Genomic DNA, 21,196 nt, shown 5'->3' with positions numbered 1-21,196 from the left:
CCTCAAACTCGGAGATCTGCCTGCCTCTACCTCGCAAATGCTGGTATTAAAAGCGTCTGCCACCACCACCTGCTTTAAGATTCGTTTTAATGTCTGGTCATCTGCTTGGCGGATGTGGGGTTGACTGGTCTTTTCTGACACTGGTTTTTATGTGAGTGTTCTAGGCTTCCACAGCTAACATGGCTCCCTCTTCTGCTATTCTGGTGTAGTTTGCAACAGTCGGCCATCTGCTCCCAGAGCTCCCCGCAGTTCCCCGCAGCTCTGGCTGCTCGGTGTGTGCGGCAGGCCAGGTAGGCCAGTCCGCTGCTGCCCCCAGACCTGTCCAGCAAGACCCCAGGCTACGAGGCATTCCTGTTACAGTAGCTGCCAGACCACCTCTGCTTTCTCCTCAGAGTGCAGGAAAGTTTTGTGAAGAGTGCTTTTTCCATGACATGGCCGTTTCGGGCATTCTGGGATACCTTACTGCCTAGTTTTGTGGCAGAGTGACGGTCACAGGAGCTATTACTATGGAAAAACACACACAATACTGTCATTTGAGCATTTTGGAGCATAGGATTCAGCTCTCCACCAGCTGTAGGTTTTACCTTGGCTGTATTTATTGTGGGGACACCATTGCTGTCTTCCCAGAATGCCTAGCTCTCTAAGTCCTCAGTTCTCAATTTTTAAAATGACATGTACTTGTATGTGCCTGTGTGTGGGCACATGTGCGACACTGCACAGACATGGAGATCGGGGACAGCCGAGGGAGTCCATTAGCTCCTTACACCATATGGGTCCCGCAGTGGAACTCAGGCTTGGCAGTGAGAACTGCACCCGCCAAACCATCTTGCCAAAGCCCTTACTTCCCAAACAGAACTGAGCCCAGTTAATTTGTTTCATGACGACATTACTAAGAATGCCTCCCCTGGCCCTTGAGAACTGCAGGCACTCCAAGGTTTAGGCTTGGTCCGAGTTCTCCAGGGACCTGGCATCAAAGAAAACACGGGGCTGGGTATGTCGGTGCACACCTGTAACGCTAGCACTTGGGAGTTAAGCCAGGCCAGGCTGCAGGGAGTTTCAGGTTACATGGTGTCATTCAGGATGAGCACAGGCTAGCACTCTGGCCTAGTTTAGGGCATGCCACTTCAGGGTGGTCCTATCTGAACAGGTGAGACCTGGGTTAGATGCCTGTAAGTTCTCTTTATCCTCGGGCTATCTCTCATTTCCACAAGAATGTGAGCCTGGAGCCAACGCTAGGAAAGAGGTTTGCCTTGACCAACCTGGGGCTGGGACGTCAGGGAACCCAGCTTGACTGTCCGGGAAGGCATTCCCCAGCAGGACTCACAACCAGGCTATGAACACCACTTGGGAACCTCCTGCCTTCTACCCCGTGAATGATCAGATCCCCCATCTGGGGACAGAACTCTCCCTCCCTTTGGGGAGGTCCTAGTTTTGCACCCTGGCACACCTGTGATGGCCTCCCCCATAACCTGTCCGTGCCTGGCTGTCCTGGGCTCTGCTGCCTCTACAGACCTCTGAAACTGGAGAGCCAGGATGAGGTCACTCAGCCCTCCCCAGGTCCATGCCTGCTTAGAGGAACTCATTTTACAGTAAGGAATGTGAAGACACTGGGAGCCAGGCTGTGCCAGTCATGTGGATTCGCTGAATTGCAAAGGGCACAGCAGGCCGTCGAGGCACAGAGTGACTACGGGCCATCCACTCAGCAGCCAGGCCTCCCCCGCCTGTGGGCATCAGCAGCCCTCGTCTCTCCTCAATCTTTACACTCTTCAAAGACTTCTCAAGAAGAAAAGGACACTCTTCTTAAACAGTTCACATTTATTATTGTAACAATAAAAAATCTTTTAAAGACTATCAGTATTGTATTACCAAGAGTGAGGTAATATGTTTACAAAACATTTACAGAACTTGATATGCAAATAATGGATTCAGGAGGAGAGTGAATTAAGACACTAGTAACAGAAGGAGAACCCGGAGAGTAGGTCCTGGGGGTGGGAGGGCGAGACAGCAGCATTTTAGGACACGTGCTGGGCACTGTGAGAAGAGACTCTGCAACCCACACATTCACATCACCCCTAGTCACCCTCACAAGGCAGCCAGCGCCCTGTGACTAGGGCAAGCTGAAGGCCTGGAAGTGTGCAGTCATGTGCTGTGAGCTCTTAAAGATGCACTCAGCTCTGAGGGGCTGAACAGTGCCACTTCTGAATGGACTTAAGGGGACAGATCTTCAGCCTGAGACAAGGCTGCGACTCAAATAGCTCTACAAACATCTGGGCACATGTGGACTGTTGAGTGAAGCATTTTCTTGGAGGCTGTCAGCAAAATCGCCATCTGAGACAGAGAGAGAGGGAAAGGGAGAGGGAGAGAGAAGAGAGAGAAAGAGCGGGGGCATCTTCAGGTCCTTTCACTTGGAGCTGGGAAGCCCTGACCGGAAGCAGCCTGGACACAGTAACTGCAGCCCTGCTGTGCTGTCTAGAAACGGCTCCCATGCACAGGAAATGCATGGTGAAGGGCCAGAGAGGCCAGCAACCAGAGGCCTGAGCATGATGCAGGGCGCCGGAAGCTAGCGGGTTCACTGGCCAAGCCAGGCTGCTGTGTAGTCTCCTCATGCTTGCTGACATGCCACAGCCTCCACAAAGCTCTCAAGTCACACAGACATCACCCAGTGCCTCAGAGCAGCATCAACACATGATTCCACACCTGTCGAACACACTCACGGCCATATGGGTTTGGCACCCATCTTTAGACACTTTTACCACACACTCAAACAGATCCCATGCCCTCCTCATGGAGATCAGCCACCTGCAACTTCCAGACAGCTTTGTAAGCAACACACTTTCCCCATAAAAGCTGTGAAGTGAGGGCCTGCTCAAACAGCAGGCTTTGGGAAGTTGGGATCAGAAAGAAAAAGACAAAGGAAGCCAACCTCTGGTCTGCTTCTATAAAATGCTGACAGAACAAATCTACCATCCCATCAGCACCCCGCTCCCTCATGCACACAAACAGCACCTGCACACGCCCCTACAACATCCATCACACACCCAAGGCCACTACAAGCCATGCATCACCCTGGAGAGCATTGTTGGAGTCTGTACTGCCACACTTCCAAAAGGAAGTGTGACCTACTGCTTCCAAACACCCCACTGAGAGCTGAAGATCCCAGGTGCTGAGGGCTGAGGACCCTGGGTGCTAAGAAGATTGAGGACCCTGGGTGCTAAGCAGATTGAGGACCCTGGGTGCAGAGGACTGAGGACCCTGGGTGCTGAGGGCTGGGGACTCTGGGGGTGCTGAGGGCTGGGGACTCTGGGGGTGCTGAGGGCTGGGGACCCTGGGTGCTGAGGGCTGAGGACCCTGGGTGCTGAGGACTGAGGACCCTGGGTGCTGAGGACTGAGGACCCTGGGTGCTGGTGGGTACAGAGCTGCGCATCTGCAGGAGGAAAAACAGCCTTCAGCAGAGGATAGAACCCTTCCCTTCCCCAAGTCCATGGACAGAAAAATTTTGCTCTGAAAAATACCAAAAGATTTGAAGAGGAAGAAAGAGAAAGCAATGTTTAATGATGGCGGTGCTGTCGGGAGTCGCGGGGAGCCTGACAGCCCCTCCTGGGCAGAGTGCCTGCTCAAGAGTGGGCTGGCTCAGCTCCAGGACCGGGTGCTCTTGTAGGCTGCCAAGTCCTCAGAGGAAAGGGACCTCAAGGGCTGTCCTGAATCCACAGGCCACCTCCACTAACAGGGAGCCTCGAGGACTCCGGCGCAGCCTAAGGGCTGCCTGCTGCAGCTTCAGTTCCGTGGAGGGCGGCTCGTCTCTGCAGGATGTCATACAAGTCATTCGCTAGTGGACAAGGTGAAGTTTGTTGGAAAAATTTTTTGCATTGACATTTGAGACCAGTCAGTCTCTTACTGTAGATAAACTACTTTTCTTTCGAGAGCCCTTGTGCTCTGGTGTGATTTTGTGCACGCTGCATACAAAATCTATGGCTATTGAGTTAAAGTTAGGGGTAGAGTTAAAACTACCTGTCCTGATAGTCTGGGACCAAGTGGCTAGTCTACCATCTGGAGAGCTAGCTGCTATCTAGAGGGTGAGGAGTCTGCACATCCAGGGGTGGCTGGAGCACAGCCGTCGAGGAGGCGTCCCTCCGCACTAGGCACAGGCTTCGCAGCACTACCTGGAAATCATGGAGCTCGAGTGTGATTGGCTGGAAGAGGTGGTGGCGGCACTCAGCTGTGAGAACCCACTGTGGCTGGACTCCAGGCTGGTCATGGAGCCTCTGCAAACAGAACCAAGAAAGAACAAGGAGTGAGGAACTTCCCTGAGCCACCTAGATGCCCAGTGCCTGCTGGACTCCCAGCTCATCTCCATCTGCTCCTCCTGCACTAGAACTTGCAAAGTAGGGATGGGACATGGATGTCCCACTACAGGAATCCACTTCTTGTGGTTTGCCCACAGGTGGCCAGGCTGCACTCCCTCTCCTGCAGCCCCACAGAGCCCCAGACGGTGAACAGTACCCCCAGCCCTCCACCCCCGACCCCGCCCTCTCAGGCGCGTACCTGAAATCCTCGGACCCAATCACTTCTGTGTAGTACATCACTTTGCACTTGTGAGAGGAGACCTGCAGGGAAGCCAGCACGTCGTCCACTCGGGGTAGGTTGGTGGCGGCGCACGCCGGCATGCTGTGGAACTTCCACTGCAGGATGTAGAAGCCGGGCCACCTGGTCACGTGGGAGCCCTGCAACAGCGGGCAGTGGTAACTCAGGACTCTGCCAACCTTCAAACAGGTCTGACAAGCTCCCAGGAGAGGCCTGTCCCGAGAGCTCGCCAACAGCCTGACCATGTCCTTCCACCTACTGGACGTGGCCCGTGCTGAGGCCTCTGCCAGGGGCTGGGAAGCAGCCTGCAGCCTCTGGAGACCACCAGGCAGCAGGTGCTCGGCAGGGTGGTGGCTGTCAGGTGGGCCTGTCTCTTGGACAGAGATTTTCAGGCCAAGGAACACTTCCGCCACACTCCCGTCACCTCCCCTGCACTCGGCAGTCTGTTCCAGTGACTTCTTCCATTCCGGATTAAAAATCCAGAGGAAGAGCCGGCTTCAAACACGCACTACTTTTAAGATGGGTGAAGACTCCCTTTCAAGCTGCCTCAAAGAGCACTGATGGACTGGCAGCCTGCCTTTGCAAGCCACAGAGGGATGGTGAGCAGGTGACCACTGTGTGGGAGCTGCTGCGGGAGCCAGCACCAAGGGAGGGGCCCACCCAGGGGCCAACACGAACCAGCACACTACAGAGCCGCCATGTTTGCTATTGAGCTGGCAGTGGCCTCTGCACTGGCCCCTCTTTTTCTGTCTGTTCTTTTCCTCTGGAGGCAAAGCCACGCCCAGTCACAGCTCAGCAGAGTCACTGAAACCCAGATGTGTACCACAAAGCATTTCCTCCCTGTCTCACGGCACTCGGGTGCAGACACTTCTGGGGAAATGGGAAAACACATTTTACTAAGTTCCTCACTCTGGTCTCAGGCCTTCCTCAGGGCACCGCTCCTTCCACTGTGCCCCTGGGCATCCTGAGTCTCTCTGGCTGTAAGACCTCCTTGTCAGGACAGTGAGCAACAGCGTCAGATCGCCAGCTTACCTGCACACTCTCTCCTTCTTTGCAGATCAGAGGTGACTCCACCATGCTGTAGTCCCGGCCTAGCTGCCAGACTTTGTCTATGAGCTGCACATTGTTCCCACCTGGGGAGGTGATGCTGTGGGCCCCCAGCGAGTCCTTCTTGGGTGGCTGGGGAGACCGCTTGGAGTGATAAATATTAAAGACGATGTCCCCTTTGCACACGTCAAAATCCCAGGTGATCACTGAGGCAGCGTCCACAATCTGAATGAGAATCTGGAGAAAGAGACTCCATTAGCAACCACCGATTCACAGCACAAGGCCTGGCCACAGCTGGGGCAGGATGGCCCCTCTCGGGGCTCTATGGCTCAGATGTGTGAGCTGGTAAGGGGGCAGGACAGATCAAATGGGCAGTTCTCTTTGCCACAGGTCACTCAACTGTCCAGATACCCATCCACCAGCCTACCCACCATTCTTTCAGTGTTCCCACTAGGCATCAGCAATGAGCCAAACCATTGCTCCGTGTGGACTCTGAGGAGTCCCACTCCTCATCTTCCCGACAAAGGTCAGGAACGCTCATAAGTGTGGACATGGGGTCAGTGGACGGCCTCAAGCTAGGGAGCAGTAGCAGGCCCTGAAGAAGGGAGGTGTATAAACAGAAGGACAGGCTGGTAGAGTCTCATGCCTGTGAAGGCACGCAAGTGGGTGGAGAGATCAGCTGTGCCCTGGGGGCGACTGCTGCGGGTACAGAGTGCCAATCCCAAGCCTGGAATTTATTCTGCATCAGTCTCGTGTTCCAGAGGGAAGAGGCAGGTCCGTGAGGAGGGGGAAAGGCTGCAAAGCAGGAGAAGCGGCCATGCAGTCTGCTGCCTCGCCTCCTCCAAGCCCTCTATGAGCCGCTGAAGGTACACAGGCCCTCCCTCTCAAAGCAGCAGGCACCACTAAAGGGTGCAGCAGATTCTCTCCATCAAAGTAGCTCCCCAGGGGCAGATCTATCCAGAGACCTCGGGCCCTGTGCTGACCGGGAGGGAGGGCGATGGGAACTCTGAAGTCAGCCTTCACTCCAGGCAGTACTCTTGGATGTGTGCTTTCCTTACACCCCAAGGCAGAATGACGCTTTCACTGTCAACACTGACGGGTGCTTTGTGACTTAGGAATCACAGTGAGCCACTGAGCTTTGCAACAAAGACAAGACTGACAGCCGCCTCGTAAACAGCAAAGAAAGTTGCTCCACCCCAGCCTGCCTCCCCCTCAGAAATGAAGGCAAGTGATTCTTGGGATAGTCAAAGAACCAAGGCCCCTGCCCAGGACCATGAGAGAGGAGGCACCCCGGATCTGTGCCTGCCTGTTCGCAGCACAGCCCCAGCCAGGCTCACTCTCAGCATGCCTCTGTGTATCGATTGGTCAGCCAGCTGTCTGAAGACACCCCAGTGACGACAGCTGGCAGGCAGCTGGACAGGGGTTGTCACAGCAGAGCGCTGTCAGTGGGGCCAGCACTCCACTGACGGATGGGCCTGTTCTGTATAAAGGGCTGCCTCCCAGCCAAGCAAAGGGCGAGCCAGTCATGCTCACACCACAGGGACAGGGAGAGGGACAGGGACGGGGACGTGTCAAATGGGCGCACTGCAGCTTCTACCCTGGCCACCACACCCCATGTTGCCGAGAAGGGAAAGAAGATGTGCTCAGTTCCTATTCTTGGTAGTCCCCTCAGACTGACAAAAGCCACCAAAGACTGCAGGAAATATAAATGACCAGAACCCAGCCAAGAAAAACTACCGAGCACAACTTAGTCCATAAAACCATCCAACCCAATCCAGGAGCAGGAAACAGCCCTCCAGGCAAGACCCATTATGTGTGTGTGTGTGTGTGGGGGGGGGGGTCAGGGCTCTGCAGTGAACAGCAGTGGATGCGCCAATCTGCTTTCAAAGTACACTCTGACCAAAGAGCAGTGTGTCCTGAGGCAGCTCTATCCTTCAGGGTTGCCATTTACCAACCTCAGTGCCAACAAAACCTAAACTCAAGACCAGAAAAAGGAGCCAAGGATCCTAAGGGAAGCCCTGCCTGCCAGGTGTAGGTGGGAGAGGCCGAAGGCGGGCACCTCATGCGGGGCTCCTTTGAACACGCTGGCAGACTGGTAGATGGTCTCCGTCCAGAGCTTCAGGTCCTCATTTTCCAGCTCCTCTGCAGTCCTGTACAGAGATTTGGGGACTAGTCCACCCTCTGGCACATCACACTAGAAGGTAAACATGGCAGTGAGAGCCGGGCAGAGGCCAGGCAGCCCCTCACACCCACACACCCACCCCTTGGGGCAGCTGGGAAAACGGAGAACATTGGCAATGTTATCAAATATTCTGTAGTACTTAGCAAAATATTTGTGCAGCCCACTTAAATACAAGTGTTTTTACTCGGAATAAATGAGAACAAGCTGAAGCTGGTTTACCACAGGATTCACACTAATATGCATGAGGTACCAACTCAATTACTAAGATGATTTACATGAGAATTAAAGGAATTTATATGGCACTATTGGTTAGGCAGAGCTTCATTCCCAGCAGCCACAGAAATCACAGCCACTGTAGGGTGCAGCTCGGCAGCACAGTGCCTGCACCGTGCTCGGGTTTATCCGCAGCACCACACATACACAAAAACTCTGAGCAAAACAAAATAAAGCAAGCATCCTATGTAACCTTGGTCAAACAATGAGTCAGCCAAAACTTAACAAAGGACTACTACTTTTTCTGAATTTATTTGAAAAAGCTAAGTTGAATTAGAATTTGTTCTCATTGTAAATTTTCCAACTGACCTTAATAAAGCAAACTCACATTCCAGTGCATAAAATCTAAGCACTCCTGAGATTATAACCCAGAAGCAACTCCACACAAAGCAAGATTGCAGCCCTCAGCTTGTAGCACAGCACCAGTGGAAAATGTCCCCACGGTCACCAAGGTCACCAACGCTGTGTGGACAGGCTCTCTAGTGAAGCCTGTACTCCAGCACTGAGGGTTATGGGTTCAGGGCCAGCATGGCTACATAATGAGACTGTGCCTCAAGGAAAATAAATAATAAAACACTAGCCTGGCCCAAAGTTCAATACCCCTGTGCACAGAGAAGTCAACAGAGTTCACAAATGACCTCTTGACAGCCAGCCTGAGGAGCCACTGGGGAGAGTTGAGAACAGGCCTCAGGAGGCCTCGACTCGACTCTGAGCACAACACGGCATCGGCAAATACTGACAGAGCTGTGACTCATGGTAGTCAGTAGAGCCTTCCACCCCAGCTCAGCTCGTCATAACTGCCTGGGATGGCTAGCTTTTCCCTCGACAGCAGGCATGGGTACCACAGCCTAGCCCATGCTTTAACAGTGCTCGTAATCACTGTGGTGGCAACTCACATGCCCTTTGAACTGCGGTGACACCTTCAATCTCCCTCATGGAAGCGAAGCACAACTCTCCTGTTTTCTAAATTCCTCCAGCCATTTGGAAAAATCACACTGAAAGCTCAACTCTCCAGCTAAAACCACCAGACAGTCCCCGGAGACACACTCAGAAGACCAACGTCAGTGTCACGTGTGACTAGAGAGCCTGCTAAGAACTCTGACTCCCTGCTACTTCCATTCCCACTGTGTGCCACAGAGCCAGTCACACATCTCTGGGCTCCTGCTCCCTGAACCCTCACGGCAGGCTTCTGGGCATGAGCCTCCATGTTCCAGCACTAGACGGTCTGCCAGCAGAGGCCTCTGGGTAATTATCCATCACCTCATTTCTTAAAATCCCAAACCTAAAAACAAAGAAGCAATTCTTCTACGTTTCAACTCTGAATATTCTGTTGGTTTACTTTAGTCAAGGAGAAATAGTCTTTGGAGTTGATTCAACATCTTACAAGTGTTTTTAAAGGCTGAAGAGATGATGGTCAACAGATGAGGTATTTGTCATGCAAACTGTGAGGGCCAGAGTTTGGATCTCCAGCACCTCTGTAAATGCTGAATGGGCTGAGCAGCCTGCCTGTAACTCCACTTCAGGAGAGGTGGAAGGAAGGGATCCTGGAGCAAGCTGGCTAGACAGATTCGCTTGATTAGTGAGTCCTGGGTTCAAAAACAAAGTGGAGACCAACTCAGCCGACCCTGGGCCTGTACACTCAGGCTCACACACTCACAGCACCGAGATATGGACCTAGTAACAACCCTCCTACAGACTCCTCAGTGGCTCAGTCTAGCACAACTAAGTAACGCCAGCAACCAACCAGAAGTTTGGAAAACCTTCAGTGCAAACCAGTGCTCGGCCCTGGCACGGGTCTTGCCGATACATACCATGCACTCCCCACTCAGGAAATCTGGAATTATCTCTTTATCGATGTAATCCAGCAGGCCTCCAGGGCCCTGGTAGTCATTTCCTGCATAAATGAGGAATTTTCTTCTGGTGTTGTCATCAATAAATGGACTAACCTGAAAGTAATCAGACAGAACAGTAACTCCACCTGCTGCCGTGGTCGTCAGAGCCCACGCCTGCCGTGCAACACCAGGCACGAGCGAGGGGCGGGGTCACAGCTTTCATGCACCCTGTGACGTCTACTGGCGAAGCACTAGGCTCCTCAGGAAAACCCCGCTTGTTTCCCTCTCAAAGACTCGCAGCACTTCATATCTGTGTTTATTTGCTTTCTCCCGCCTAGCTGAGGCTTCAGCGGGAGGCATGAACTGAGCAGGCCTGGCCGCTACAGAGCAGCGTCTAAACCCACCAATGTCCAGAGGACAGGGAAGACCCTGGGGGCACGGAGGATGAGGAGGCGGCCCAGCGTCTCCGGGTAGTTGGCCTCCACCACCTCGATGATGCGCAGCAAGGCTTTGACCCCAGGTCTCCACAGATGCCGCATGTTCAGCCCTTCAAGGTCCACCAGGCAGGTCCACGAGCTATGAATAACACGAGGATGGGTTTTACTTAACAGACGGCACTTGGCAAACGGTGTTCTGTTTCATTTTCTACACTTGGCAAACGGTGTTCTGTTTCATTTTCTACGGTCTTTAAAAGTTAAAGTGTTGTTAGCTGGGTGGTGGTGGCACATGCTTTTAACTCCAGCACTAGGGAGGGGAGGCAGAGGCAGGTGGATCTCTGTGAGTTGGAGGCCAGCCTGGGCTGTAACACAGAGAAACCCTGTCTTGAAAAACAAAACAAACAAAACAAGGTGCTTTGAACTCTTACTTACATCTGCATGTATGAACCACAGACTAGCAACGGGCCAGGAACAAAGCCTGAGCCACAAGACCAAGTCCTGACAGACCACAGTGAGTCTAGGAACTGCTGAAACACCAGTGCTCAGAAGGCAGGAGGGTCAGGAGTTCAAGGGCAGCCTGACTAACGAGACTCCAGCTCTGAAAAGGCCCCTCAGACCTGCTCAATGCTGAGTATCCTGGTGCTGCCTCCTGGCTTGTCATCAAGGCAGACAGTCGGCCTTCAACACACCGGGCGTAAAGGGCAACAACTACAGTATTCACAGGCCTCCAGAACTGACAAGCAGCTGTGAGCAGGGACCCTGCACACCCTGGCCTGGCAGAACGGACCTGCTCGACCCCAGACAGGGTCTCATGTAGCAAAGGCTGGCGTTGAACTGCAGATAGCTGAAGACGACCTTGAACTCTTGATCCATCTGCCTGGTTTCTCAAGTGCTGGGATTACAGGAGTGAGCCAGCATGCCCGGCTTTTCTAAGTTTTTTTCTTTTAAAAGTTTTCTCTGCCCATTTTAAAAAATTTTTTTAGTTTTTATGTGCATTGGTGTTTGACCTGCATGTCTTTGTGAGGGAGTCAGATCCACTGGAACTGGAGTTAGAGACAGTTGTGAGCTGCCATGTGGGTGCTGGGAATTGAACCCAGGTGCTCTGGAAGAGCAGCCAGTGCTCTTAACCGCTGAGCTAAGCCCCCTCTCCTCTGCCCATTTTCAGAACAGTATTCCACAATTAGAAGCAGGTTCATGAAAAAGACCTGTGGCCCGAAGGGCACAGAAGCCAACAGGAAACCACCTGTAGTCCTGGCTGCTGGGACCAGGCAGACTGGTAACTCGGGGGTGACAGATAGGAAGCCTTGGCACTAGCGCTGGAACTGACCTTATCACTTGCTTTTCAACCTTCTAGAACATGTTGGAAACCATCAACTATCAGACGGTGGTGCCAAAGATCACCTGAAAGTATTTAGTTCCTGTTCTTTATATGAAAGGAGATAAGGCTGAACCAACCTGATGGGCCGGCCGAAGACTTTGGTATTTTCTTCACATCGTCTCAGGCCTTCCTCGTTTATGGAAAGAACCTGTGAGCAAATGACCGCGGCCAGGGTCAGTCCCAGAAGGTACAAGTGACATCAGACTGAACAGAGGGCGCTAAGGCAGGACGACACAGCACGTGTGACCGCAGGCACCCCTCACACCCCACAAGGCAACAATGAATATTTCACTTGCAGAGAATAAACAGAGAGAAAGCAGGCTGGCCAAAGAAAACCCCAGTTCAGGGAATCCCTGGGCAGGAGCACTGCTGTAGGGGTGTTTGCGGACAGGCTCATTCAGGACAGCAGGAGTGGTGAGGAGTGTGGGCACACCCTGGTCTCACCATATCAGCCAAGACAGAGGCAGGCAGAACAGCTGCCAGGGAGGCTCAGGAAAGCTCTTGGGTGGAGTAATAAGTGTGTGCGTGTGTGTGTGTGTGTGTGTGTGTGTGTGTGTGTGTGTGCACATGAATACACATGGCTGGGGTACAGGCAGCACCTGAAAGAATACACAGCAAAACAAGGGCTGTGAATACTGGGGAGATGGGATTTGCCTTTTTAAGTCTTAGTTTGTTTCAAACTGACAGAACAGATTCTTCTCTGGGCCAGGGGTGCAGTAGATTTGGGGAGATACAGGGGTGGCCCGGAACCAGGTGACAGTTCAGCAGTCTGTGAAAGGGACCATCAGCCTGGAAAAGGAAGGGTCAACAGAAAGAGATCTGGCAAGAGGTGTGACGTGGCTGACTGCTCTGTGAGTCAGAGGCAGTAGGAGATGTCTCCTGAGGCTCGCGCTGCATGTCCCCCTCAGAACCCTCCTGCAGAGCACATGTCCCCAAGTGCAGACAGCACGCATACTTGTCCCAGCAGAGATGCCCCAGTCCTGCTGGCAGCAAGAGTGAGGCCAGCATGCGGCCCAGCACTCCCCAGAGCACTTACATATCGTAGCAGGGCTTCCTCTCCGAGGGCTCGCACCAAGCCCTTGGTGTCCATCTGCCCCAGCCTGAGCACATACAGCGGCCGCCCATCTGCAGGGAGGCAGGAGGAAGCTGTGACGAGTGGCAGGACATACCTCTAAGAGTCTTCACAAGGACTACAGAGCAGCTCCATGCCAGAGGCCCCTCCTGTGAGACCTTGTGTTCGTCCCCTGCACAGCACAGAAAGGCTCCCCAGGGAAGCATGCTCTTCTGTGCTCATGCTTGAGACAGGCAAGGTAAGCATGGAGCTTGGCCTACTCTAAGGAGCAGAGGGAGACTGGCTTCTGTGTAAGAATGGCATGGGGAGGGGCAACCACGTCAGCTGATAGCAAATGACAGGATATAGGGCTCACACTGCTGAGCTGGGCCAGGTCACGTGGGACTGAGCTGGGGTGCAGCCTGCCTGGCTTCCTAGCCTGTGACCATGGGTGCTGCGAAGCTCAGTGTTTATTACAGGGGACATCAGCACAGCCACATATTTTCTATGAATACAGAGGTTTTTTTTTAAATTATAAAATAATTTTTCCATAAATTATTAAAAAGTTATTGTCAAGACTTTTAAAAAGCCAGCCTTCCTCCCTAAGGACACACATCTGGAAACCCATGAGTCCCACAGTCAGCACATGCTGGGTCTGTGGCTCCCTAGCCTGAAGGCCCAATAAACAGGCCACCTAACTCACTCCAGAACCTTCACCACCCAGCAGAGTAGAGAAGACCTTGGGCCGAGTACACCCTACAGTCTTGGCCTGGGCCCAGGCCGTGCTGGAGGGGCAGCATAGAGGTCAGCACCCTCAGCACACCAGGTCTGCTGTCATCCTTCCTGGGACCTACACCTGTCCCCTGGAGAACTTCACCTGCAGCCCAGGGGCTCACTGCGTGGCTCTGGCTGGCTTGGAACTTGCTCCATAGATGAGGCTGACCTTGAATTTACAGAGATCACCCTGCCTCTGCTTCTCAAGGGGTGGGATTACAAACATTCACCACCACACCTGGATCTCCTGATATTTAGTAAAACACATTTTTTAATCGTTCGTTTGAGACAGGGTCTCAGCTATAACTCTGGCTGTTCTGGAACTCACTGTGTTTTCCAGACTGGTTTCAATATCTGCATACCTGTCTCCTAAATGCTGGATTAGAGGCATGAGCCACCACAGCTGGGCTGTCAATATCTTACTACCAAAACGTTTAACCTTGAAGAGTTGAGCCACGGCTGGGCATGATGGCACACACCTTTGATCACAGCACTCGGGAGGTAGAGGCAGGCGGATCTCAGTGAGTTCGAGGCCAGCCTGGTCTACAAATTAAGTTCCAGGACAGCCAGAGCTGCTACACAGAGAAACCTTGTCTTGAAAACAAAAAAAGAGTTGAGCCACAAAGTGGAATAAAAATAAGTGTTACATTTTCGTAAAAAGTCATGGGCATCGGAGTGCACAGCATTGTGTCTCAGAATTCAGGACCCTAATGCAGGAGGATCCTAGGTTCAGGGCTAGCCTATGCTACAAAAAGAGACCCTGTGTCAAGCAGAAACCCAAAAGTTACTGTTACCCTCAATTATATACAATATTAAAAACAAAAACAGATGAGTTAAAAGCTCCTATTAGCTATTTAAGGGAGTTCAAGGCTAGTCTGGGCTACATGAGATCTTGTCTCAAAAAATAAAAGCAAAAGCAAAAATTAATAAAGCTACAATTAATGTGGAGAACTATATTCACAAAGTTAAAACCAAGATTTCCAGGAGCTGTTGATCTGAAAAGACATGTTCAAGGGGAGGAGGGCGCATTTCCTAGTATCTCTGTCGTGTCTGTGACCACAGTGCCACCCTATACAGCTGGAAGGCTCTAGGTCAGCGAGAGGACTGTTGACAAGGTGCATCTTCCCACAAGGCTGAGGCAGGTGAGGGGCTGGGGGAGTTTCTTGAGGCTGCCTTTTCTAGGGGTGGCTGGCATGCACCTGTACTGTGCCTTGGGCCTCAGAGAGCTCTTCTGCACTGTCTGTGGCAGGAGACCAAGCCAGGCAGCTTTTGGCTACTCTAAAGGTGGTGGTCAAGCTGTCTGTCAGCGCTGGGCTACTGAACTGTACTACACAATGCAGTGTTCTCCCAGACCAACCAGACTCCCTGAGAACAGAAGGCAAGGCACTCGTACCACTTCCCAATGCCTGGCTGTCCCCCATGTGCCAGCCAGTCATGTGGTAAGAAAGGCTACAGGGTGCCATGGAGGGTGACACGAAGCACAGAGCTGTGGCCATGTCAGGCTCACCCTACCTTTGTCATGGTGATGCCAGCCTCCAGCGTAGTAATCCTGAAGGACCTGGGGTGGAGTCCAGGTATCCAAGATGTAATCCACCTGGTGCTGTTTCCGCCAAGTTAAAGACTGGCACATGATCTCTCTGGCTTTGTCAATATTAAAATCCCGGGCACGCAGAAACCGGAGAATATGCTCATCCTTCGGAATCTAGGAGAAGACAGGTCTCTAAGCCAAGTGGGAGTTGCTGGAGAGAAAGTCAAACCTACTGTGGTAATTTGAATGTAATTGGCCCCCTAAGCTCGTAGGGAGTGGCACTATTGGGAGATGTGGCCTTGTTGGAGTAGGTGTGACTTTGTTGAAGGAAGTGTGTCACAGTGAAGGTGGGCTTTGAGGTCTCATATATGCTCAGGTCACACTAGTGAGACAATTCACTTCTTGTTGCCTGTGGATCAAAGATGTAGGACTTACCAGGTGGTGGTGGTGCACACCTTTAATCCCAACACTTGGGAGGCAGAGGCAGGCGGATCTCTGAGAGTTCGAGGCCAGCCTGATCTACAGAGTGAGTTCCAGGACAGGTTCCAAAGCTGCACAGAGAAACCCTGTCTCAAAAACAACAACAACAACAACAACAACAACAAAAAAGCTGTAGGACTCTCAGCTTGGCTTCTTCTCCAGCACCACGTCTGCCTGCACTCCATGCTGCACCATGTGACAATGGATTAAACCTCCGAAAATGTAAGCCACCCCAATTAAATGTTTTCCTTTATAAGAGTTGCCATGGTCATGGTGTCTCTTCACAGCAATAGAAACCCTGACTAAGACACCTACCTCCTGCCAACAGTGAGCCACACTGTCCACAGTTCTGAGAAGCAGCATTCCTAGGCTGAGCACAGTAAATGCTTTTCTAGCAAGTACGAGGCAAGGGTCTATCCCTTGCACCACCAAAAAATGCTGCCAGAAAAGTCACCCCCAATGTATTAAAAAAAAATACTGGGATAAACCCTCCTGACTGTGCCATTTTCAACTCAGCAAAGTAAAGTGGAGGCAAACTGATCTCTGTTTGTTTGAGGCAGGGTCTCACTATGAAGCTCTGCCTGGAATTCACTATGTAGACATTGACCCCTTTTCCTCTGCCTGATTAAAGGCATATACCACCACAACCGGCTGTAAATGGACTTCTTAAACATCTGGCCGCTGTGTGAATTGTAGCAACATAGCTTTTCTGTACACTTCAGGTGCTGGTGTGTGTGGACATACCGGAATATTCTCATCCCTAGGATGCTTGCCTAAATAAAGAATAAGGCTGAGGCTGTGTTCCCAGCCTACTCTGGGCCAGGTATCTCACCCAAGGCTAGATATTCATGAATGAGGGCAGTGGGACCATCATGGGCCAGGAAGTGAGTGGGAATAGTAGCTTTCCATGACCCTTCCTGGCCATGTGAGGCAAAGCCAGTGCCAAGGACATGGCATCAATCATCTGAAAAGAATTAGTCACACAGAAGTGATTAAGAGTGTAGGTGGCCGGGCAGCAGTGTTGCTCACCTTTTAATCCCAGCACTTGGGAGGCAGAGCAAGGCGGATCTCTGTGAGTTCGAGGCCAGCCTGGTCTGTAGAGCGAGATCCAGGACAGGCACCAAAACTACACAGAGAAACCCTGTCTCAAAAAACAAAAACAAAACAAAAAGAATGTAGGTGTTGGAGTCAGGCATGGAGGAGGGTGCACACACCTAACCTCAGCACTCAGTTGGCTGACACCAGAGGATCAAGAGTTTTCTACTATTTGGGGCTGGAGAGACAGATCAGTGGTTAAACATGCTGTGTAGACATACATGTAAGCAAAATACCCATAAACATAAAATAACAAACATTAAAAAAAATCTTTTTTAAAGTTTGAAGCTCAACAAGACTCTCTCAAAAAAGAAAGTGGAGGAGGCAGGGCTGAAGAGACAGATGGCTCAGCAGGTAGGGGCACCGGCTGCTCCTCCAGAGGACCCAGGTTCAATTCCCAGCCCTCACAGGGCGGCTCACAACCATCTCTAACTCCAGCCCCAGGGAGTCTTCTGGCCTTGACAGACACTGCACACACATGGCACACAGATATACATGCAGGGAAAACATCACATCCATAAAATAAAAAATTTAAATACATACATAGAAATAAACTCTCACCCTAATAAACCAGTTACCTACATTTCTTTTAAAAAGAAAAGGGGGGGAGGGGAGGCGGCAGAACAGGACTGTGGGTGCCAGAACCAAGCGGTCCGAGTTAGGGTCTGGCTTGGTCACACACCAGCTCCACCTCAGCCAGTTGCCAACCCCTCCGCTGCCTTGATGTTCACACTGTACTCACTCACTCAGAGCTGTGAGGACTGAGGAGCTGGAGCATCCGCTACACAGTTGTCAGGAAAGGTGCTCTTCTGCGGCTGCTTCCCTAACGACTGGTGACTGGCAGCTAGCTGTAAGACCAGGCAACCAGGCCCGAGGGACCAGGCCAGCCCCACACGATGTTCAGCTCCCTTTATCTGATAATGTCCACACTGGCGAGACATAGTAAGTGCCCCGTTTTCCATAAACCTCACTTTTGTGGGGCTAGGATCTCCCCCAATCTCAGAACCAAAGCTCTATTGTGATGGGGGAGGGGGAGAATGACATTCTCCTGAATAACCAAGTATAATGACATATGTTCATTAAATGTCACAATGAAGCTGATTTCCCTGTATGCTAAGGCCAACACTTTAAAAAACGCTCCAACATGTCTGGGCTCCAGCTCCTCAACATGGACAGGCACTATGTTCTGCTGATTGGCATTTCGTGGTTTCTAAGCTAGATTTTTCTCTGGAAAGCGCAGGAAACACAGCTACTCGTGTGTGGATGGCTTCTTAAACCTGCCGTGAGGATTTGGTGCCACCGCAGACACACTCACGGGCACAGCAGACGGGATCGGGAGGGGCTTTACTCTCAGGAGCCTCACAGGAGACTGCAGGCCCACGGGCGCAGCGCTGCCCGCCCGCGAGTCAACACTCACTTTGCCCTTGTGCGTCTCCTGCAGCCACTGGCGCAGTCTGATGAGACAGCTCTCCTGGAGCGGGGTCAGGTCGCCCAAGTATCTCTTGATGTAGTCGGCATCGAGTTTGTCTGGAATTGAAGGTGTGTGGTGTTACTGACCACGGAGAGAGAGCCTGAGTCGCCTCAGAGAGGCTGCTGTGCGGCAGGGTGTGCTGGAGTGTGGGCGGGGCAAGAAGGCAGTCTTCAGGGAGCTATCACTGATAACCACAGGTAAGTACTTGGTCTTTATGATCAGATCCCGATAAACACAGGGAGGTTCTCAGCCTCCTTACTTACAGTCCTCCGCCTGTAATTTCAGTACTACCCAGGACAGGCTGATTGCTTAATAGATACACTCATCTTCAACACAGGGCCTGAGTTCAAGAGCACTACACCAACTCCCTTCCCTAGCTGACTGTCCAAAGACAAACAGAATGAAGAAAAGATAAATTCCACTATCTTAACAATGTTTCTCCGTGTTAGAATCTTCCTAAGTTTTCTGATTTTCTCCCCTATTTTCTAAACCTTTTGTAACTAAAAATTAAAAACTTGTGCTCTGTGTATGTGCTTAGCACACAGAAACTGCACACAACCCGTGGGCCCAGCCCTGACACTCACTAGCTGTGTGACTATTGACAAGTCACCCAACTGCGCTGTGCCTCAGCAAACCCAAGTATGAACCGAGGGTACGTCCAACCTGAAGGCAGCCGCAGTAAAGGAGTAACACTGGTCACTGAGTGCTCAGAGCGGGAGCCATACAGAGGGAGCAGAGGACCCGTGGGATGGAAAAGCTGCCCCTATCGTCACTGAAGGTGCCATCAATCAAAACACACAGAAAACATTTTCTGGTCCCAATCAGTGAACAACCAGAAATAACGTCTATTTAATGGAAAAGAACAAATGAATGTGTTCTGTAAGTAGGAGGCTTGGGAAACAAGGTAAGACACAGATGGCCTTTCTCTTCTGTGCAAGGTCGACAGTTCTAGGAGACACAGCTGGACAGAGCCATGGGGGGTGGGGGGAGAGGCCCACGGGTCCCCTGGCTGTGCCAGACTCACCGTCAGGGGTTCCCACCACAGCCTCAGATGCTGTGCCTGGGCTACTGAGGCCCTCCCCGCTCAGCCCCTCCTTGAGGGCAGCAGCATCTGGGACCAGGACAGCTGCAGATGTGGTTTGACTCTTGCTTGCTGACAATGGTTCTGATGAGGGCCCCAGAGAGGGTGGGGTCCAGCGGGGCACGAAGGTGATGCCTTCCTCCTCCAGCTGCCGCAGGTAGTACTCGATGATTTCTTTCCCCTTCGAGATAAGACAGCTATGAGGTGACATGAACCCACCCTCACCAGTTTATAAAACATTACCCAAACCAGCATCTGGGGGCTGTGGACACAGCTCTGTGGTGGAATGCTAGCTTAGCACATGTATGACCCCAAGTTCAAGCCCCTATCCCCCACCTACCCACCTCCAAAATAATTCTCACTGGAAGCAGTGGTGCACACCTGTGACCCTAATACCTGGGAGGCTGAAGCAAGAGGATTACGAGTTTGCGTGAACTATGGGAACTGTGTCTCAACAAGTAAACAATAAATTAAAAGATAACCAGGCTGTGGTCATTCTCTCAGAGACTACCACCTCCTTCGCCATAAAATCCCAAGAAAGACACTCACTTTTTTAATGTTGCTGGTATATTGTTTCATGGCAATTTTTTCCACTGTACTTTCAAACCCAAAGAAGGATTTGATATCTAAACTTGCAGATTGTTCAAAACAGGTCCAGTCTTCGTTCTCAGGGTGAACCTGCAAGCAGAGAACCCATTCCTACTACCATGCTCGCAACAGAGACATCACGTCCACTCCCGCTAGCCGACCAGTACCCAGAAGAAACCTGTTTAATGGCATCACTGTCACGAGGAAGGAGCAAAGCAGGACAAAACATTACCCAGATGGAGTCGACATTTGAGGGTTCTAATCATAAACTCATGACTTTCTAAGTGACCTTTCACCTCTAGCCCCTTCATCTGCTCACCCAGCACCTGTACGTGGTGCTGTAGGTGGACAGAAAAGACAGAAAAAGAGCCGCACTCTGCTGCTCTGGCCCCCAGAGGGATAGCTATGCCACAGGTAGTTGAGAAAGGCCCAGCAGGGTTGAAGGGCTAGAGAGACGGCATGGCTGGCTGCAGAGCTCAGCAAGAGGCCGGGGGGGGGGGGGGGGGGGGGGGGGGGGCGCCTGGGGCTGGGGCATGGGGAGGGGGTCTGTGAGGACTCCGGGTTCCTCTGCAGGGATGGGGAGTGCTGTGGGCTTGAAGAAGGGACCACGAGTGTGCCATGCGTTCAATGGCTCATTTGGATTCTGTGTGGAGGGCGGTGTAGGAGGCTAACAGCTGAAGCAGAGACCAGGAGGGGGTTACTCTCTCTCATGCTCTGGGGAAGCAGCTCCTGCAATAAGAGCATGCAGTGAAGGCCAAGCTGCATAGATGCTCAGAACTCTGCTCACAAAGACACTCAAGCCTGGCTTCAAAACACATCCAAAGTGTCAGAAGCTGGGCCACGAAAAAACAAACAAAACTTCATATTAAAAAAACCAACCAGGAAGCTGGCCTTTGTTGTCCAAATGTTAAAAGGTTTTTTAATAAAAAACCCAGAGCCAGATATTGGGGTGAAAGCTGAAAGTTCAGAGAAGCAGAGCAAACCACAGCCGCCACCTCTTACCTCTAGGACTCCTCAGCCCGAAAGAGCCTCTAATTGACAGGGACGCTTCTGCTGAAAAAGTCTTCTAGTCCCTGTCTCCTCACGCCTTATCTACCTTCCTCCATCCAGCCATTAAAGGCATGTGTGCTTCCTAAGTACTGGGGTTAAAGGTGTGTGCCACCAGTGTCTGGCTGTTTCTCTCCTAGACTGAGTCAATCTTATGTAGTCCAGGGTGGCTTTGAACTCACAGAGGTCGGGATCTCTGCCTCCTGAGTGATAGGATTAACGGTGTGTGCCACCACTGCCTGGCCTCTATGTTTAATCTAGTGGCTTGTTCTGTTCTCTGATCTTCAGGCAAATTTTATTAGGGTACACCATATATCACCACAGGCCTTGGTACTACATGCCTTTAGTCTG

At 51.8% G+C, this 21,196-nt stretch overlaps 1 protein-coding gene across 3 annotated transcripts in view; it reads right to left on the bottom strand.

The window, feature by feature from the left end:
* Positions 1-1,797: 1,797 nt before the first annotated feature.
* Sec14l1 (SEC14 like lipid binding 1) overlaps positions 1,798-21,196 on the bottom strand; it is a 46,273-nt gene continuing 26,874 nt past the window's right edge. For 2 of the 3 annotated variants that reach the window (XM_059272198.1, XM_059272199.1), the window contains exons 5-17: positions 19,760-19,888; positions 19,154-19,391; positions 18,076-18,185; positions 15,068-15,257; positions 12,767-12,855; positions 11,808-11,878; positions 10,320-10,491; positions 9,895-10,029; positions 7,688-7,822; positions 5,614-5,865; positions 4,543-4,721; positions 4,161-4,262; positions 1,798-2,328 (exon numbers count right to left, since the gene is read on the bottom strand). In XM_059272198.1, the coding sequence (XP_059128181.1) occupies positions 2,313-2,328; positions 4,161-4,262; positions 4,543-4,721; positions 5,614-5,865; positions 7,688-7,822; positions 9,895-10,029; positions 10,320-10,491; positions 11,808-11,878; positions 12,767-12,855; positions 15,068-15,257; positions 18,076-18,185; positions 19,154-19,391; positions 19,760-19,888 (1,818 nt within the window). In that variant the 3' untranslated portion in view covers positions 1,798-2,312. Of the gene's footprint in view, positions 2,329-3,519; positions 3,827-4,160; positions 4,263-4,542; positions 4,722-5,613; positions 5,866-7,687; positions 7,823-9,894; positions 10,030-10,319; positions 10,492-11,807; positions 11,879-12,766; positions 12,856-15,067; positions 15,258-18,075; positions 18,186-19,153; positions 19,392-19,759; positions 19,889-21,196 lie in introns of those variants that run through there. The other variant, XM_059272201.1, reaches the window with a different exon arrangement.

Source organism: Peromyscus eremicus, chromosome 8a (genome assembly GCF_949786415.1).
Source record: "Peromyscus eremicus chromosome 8a, PerEre_H2_v1, whole genome shotgun sequence".
In the NCBI taxonomy this organism is placed as follows: domain Eukaryota; kingdom Metazoa; phylum Chordata; class Mammalia; order Rodentia; family Cricetidae; genus Peromyscus; species Peromyscus eremicus.
This window is presented reverse-complemented; position numbering and strand designations above follow the sequence as displayed.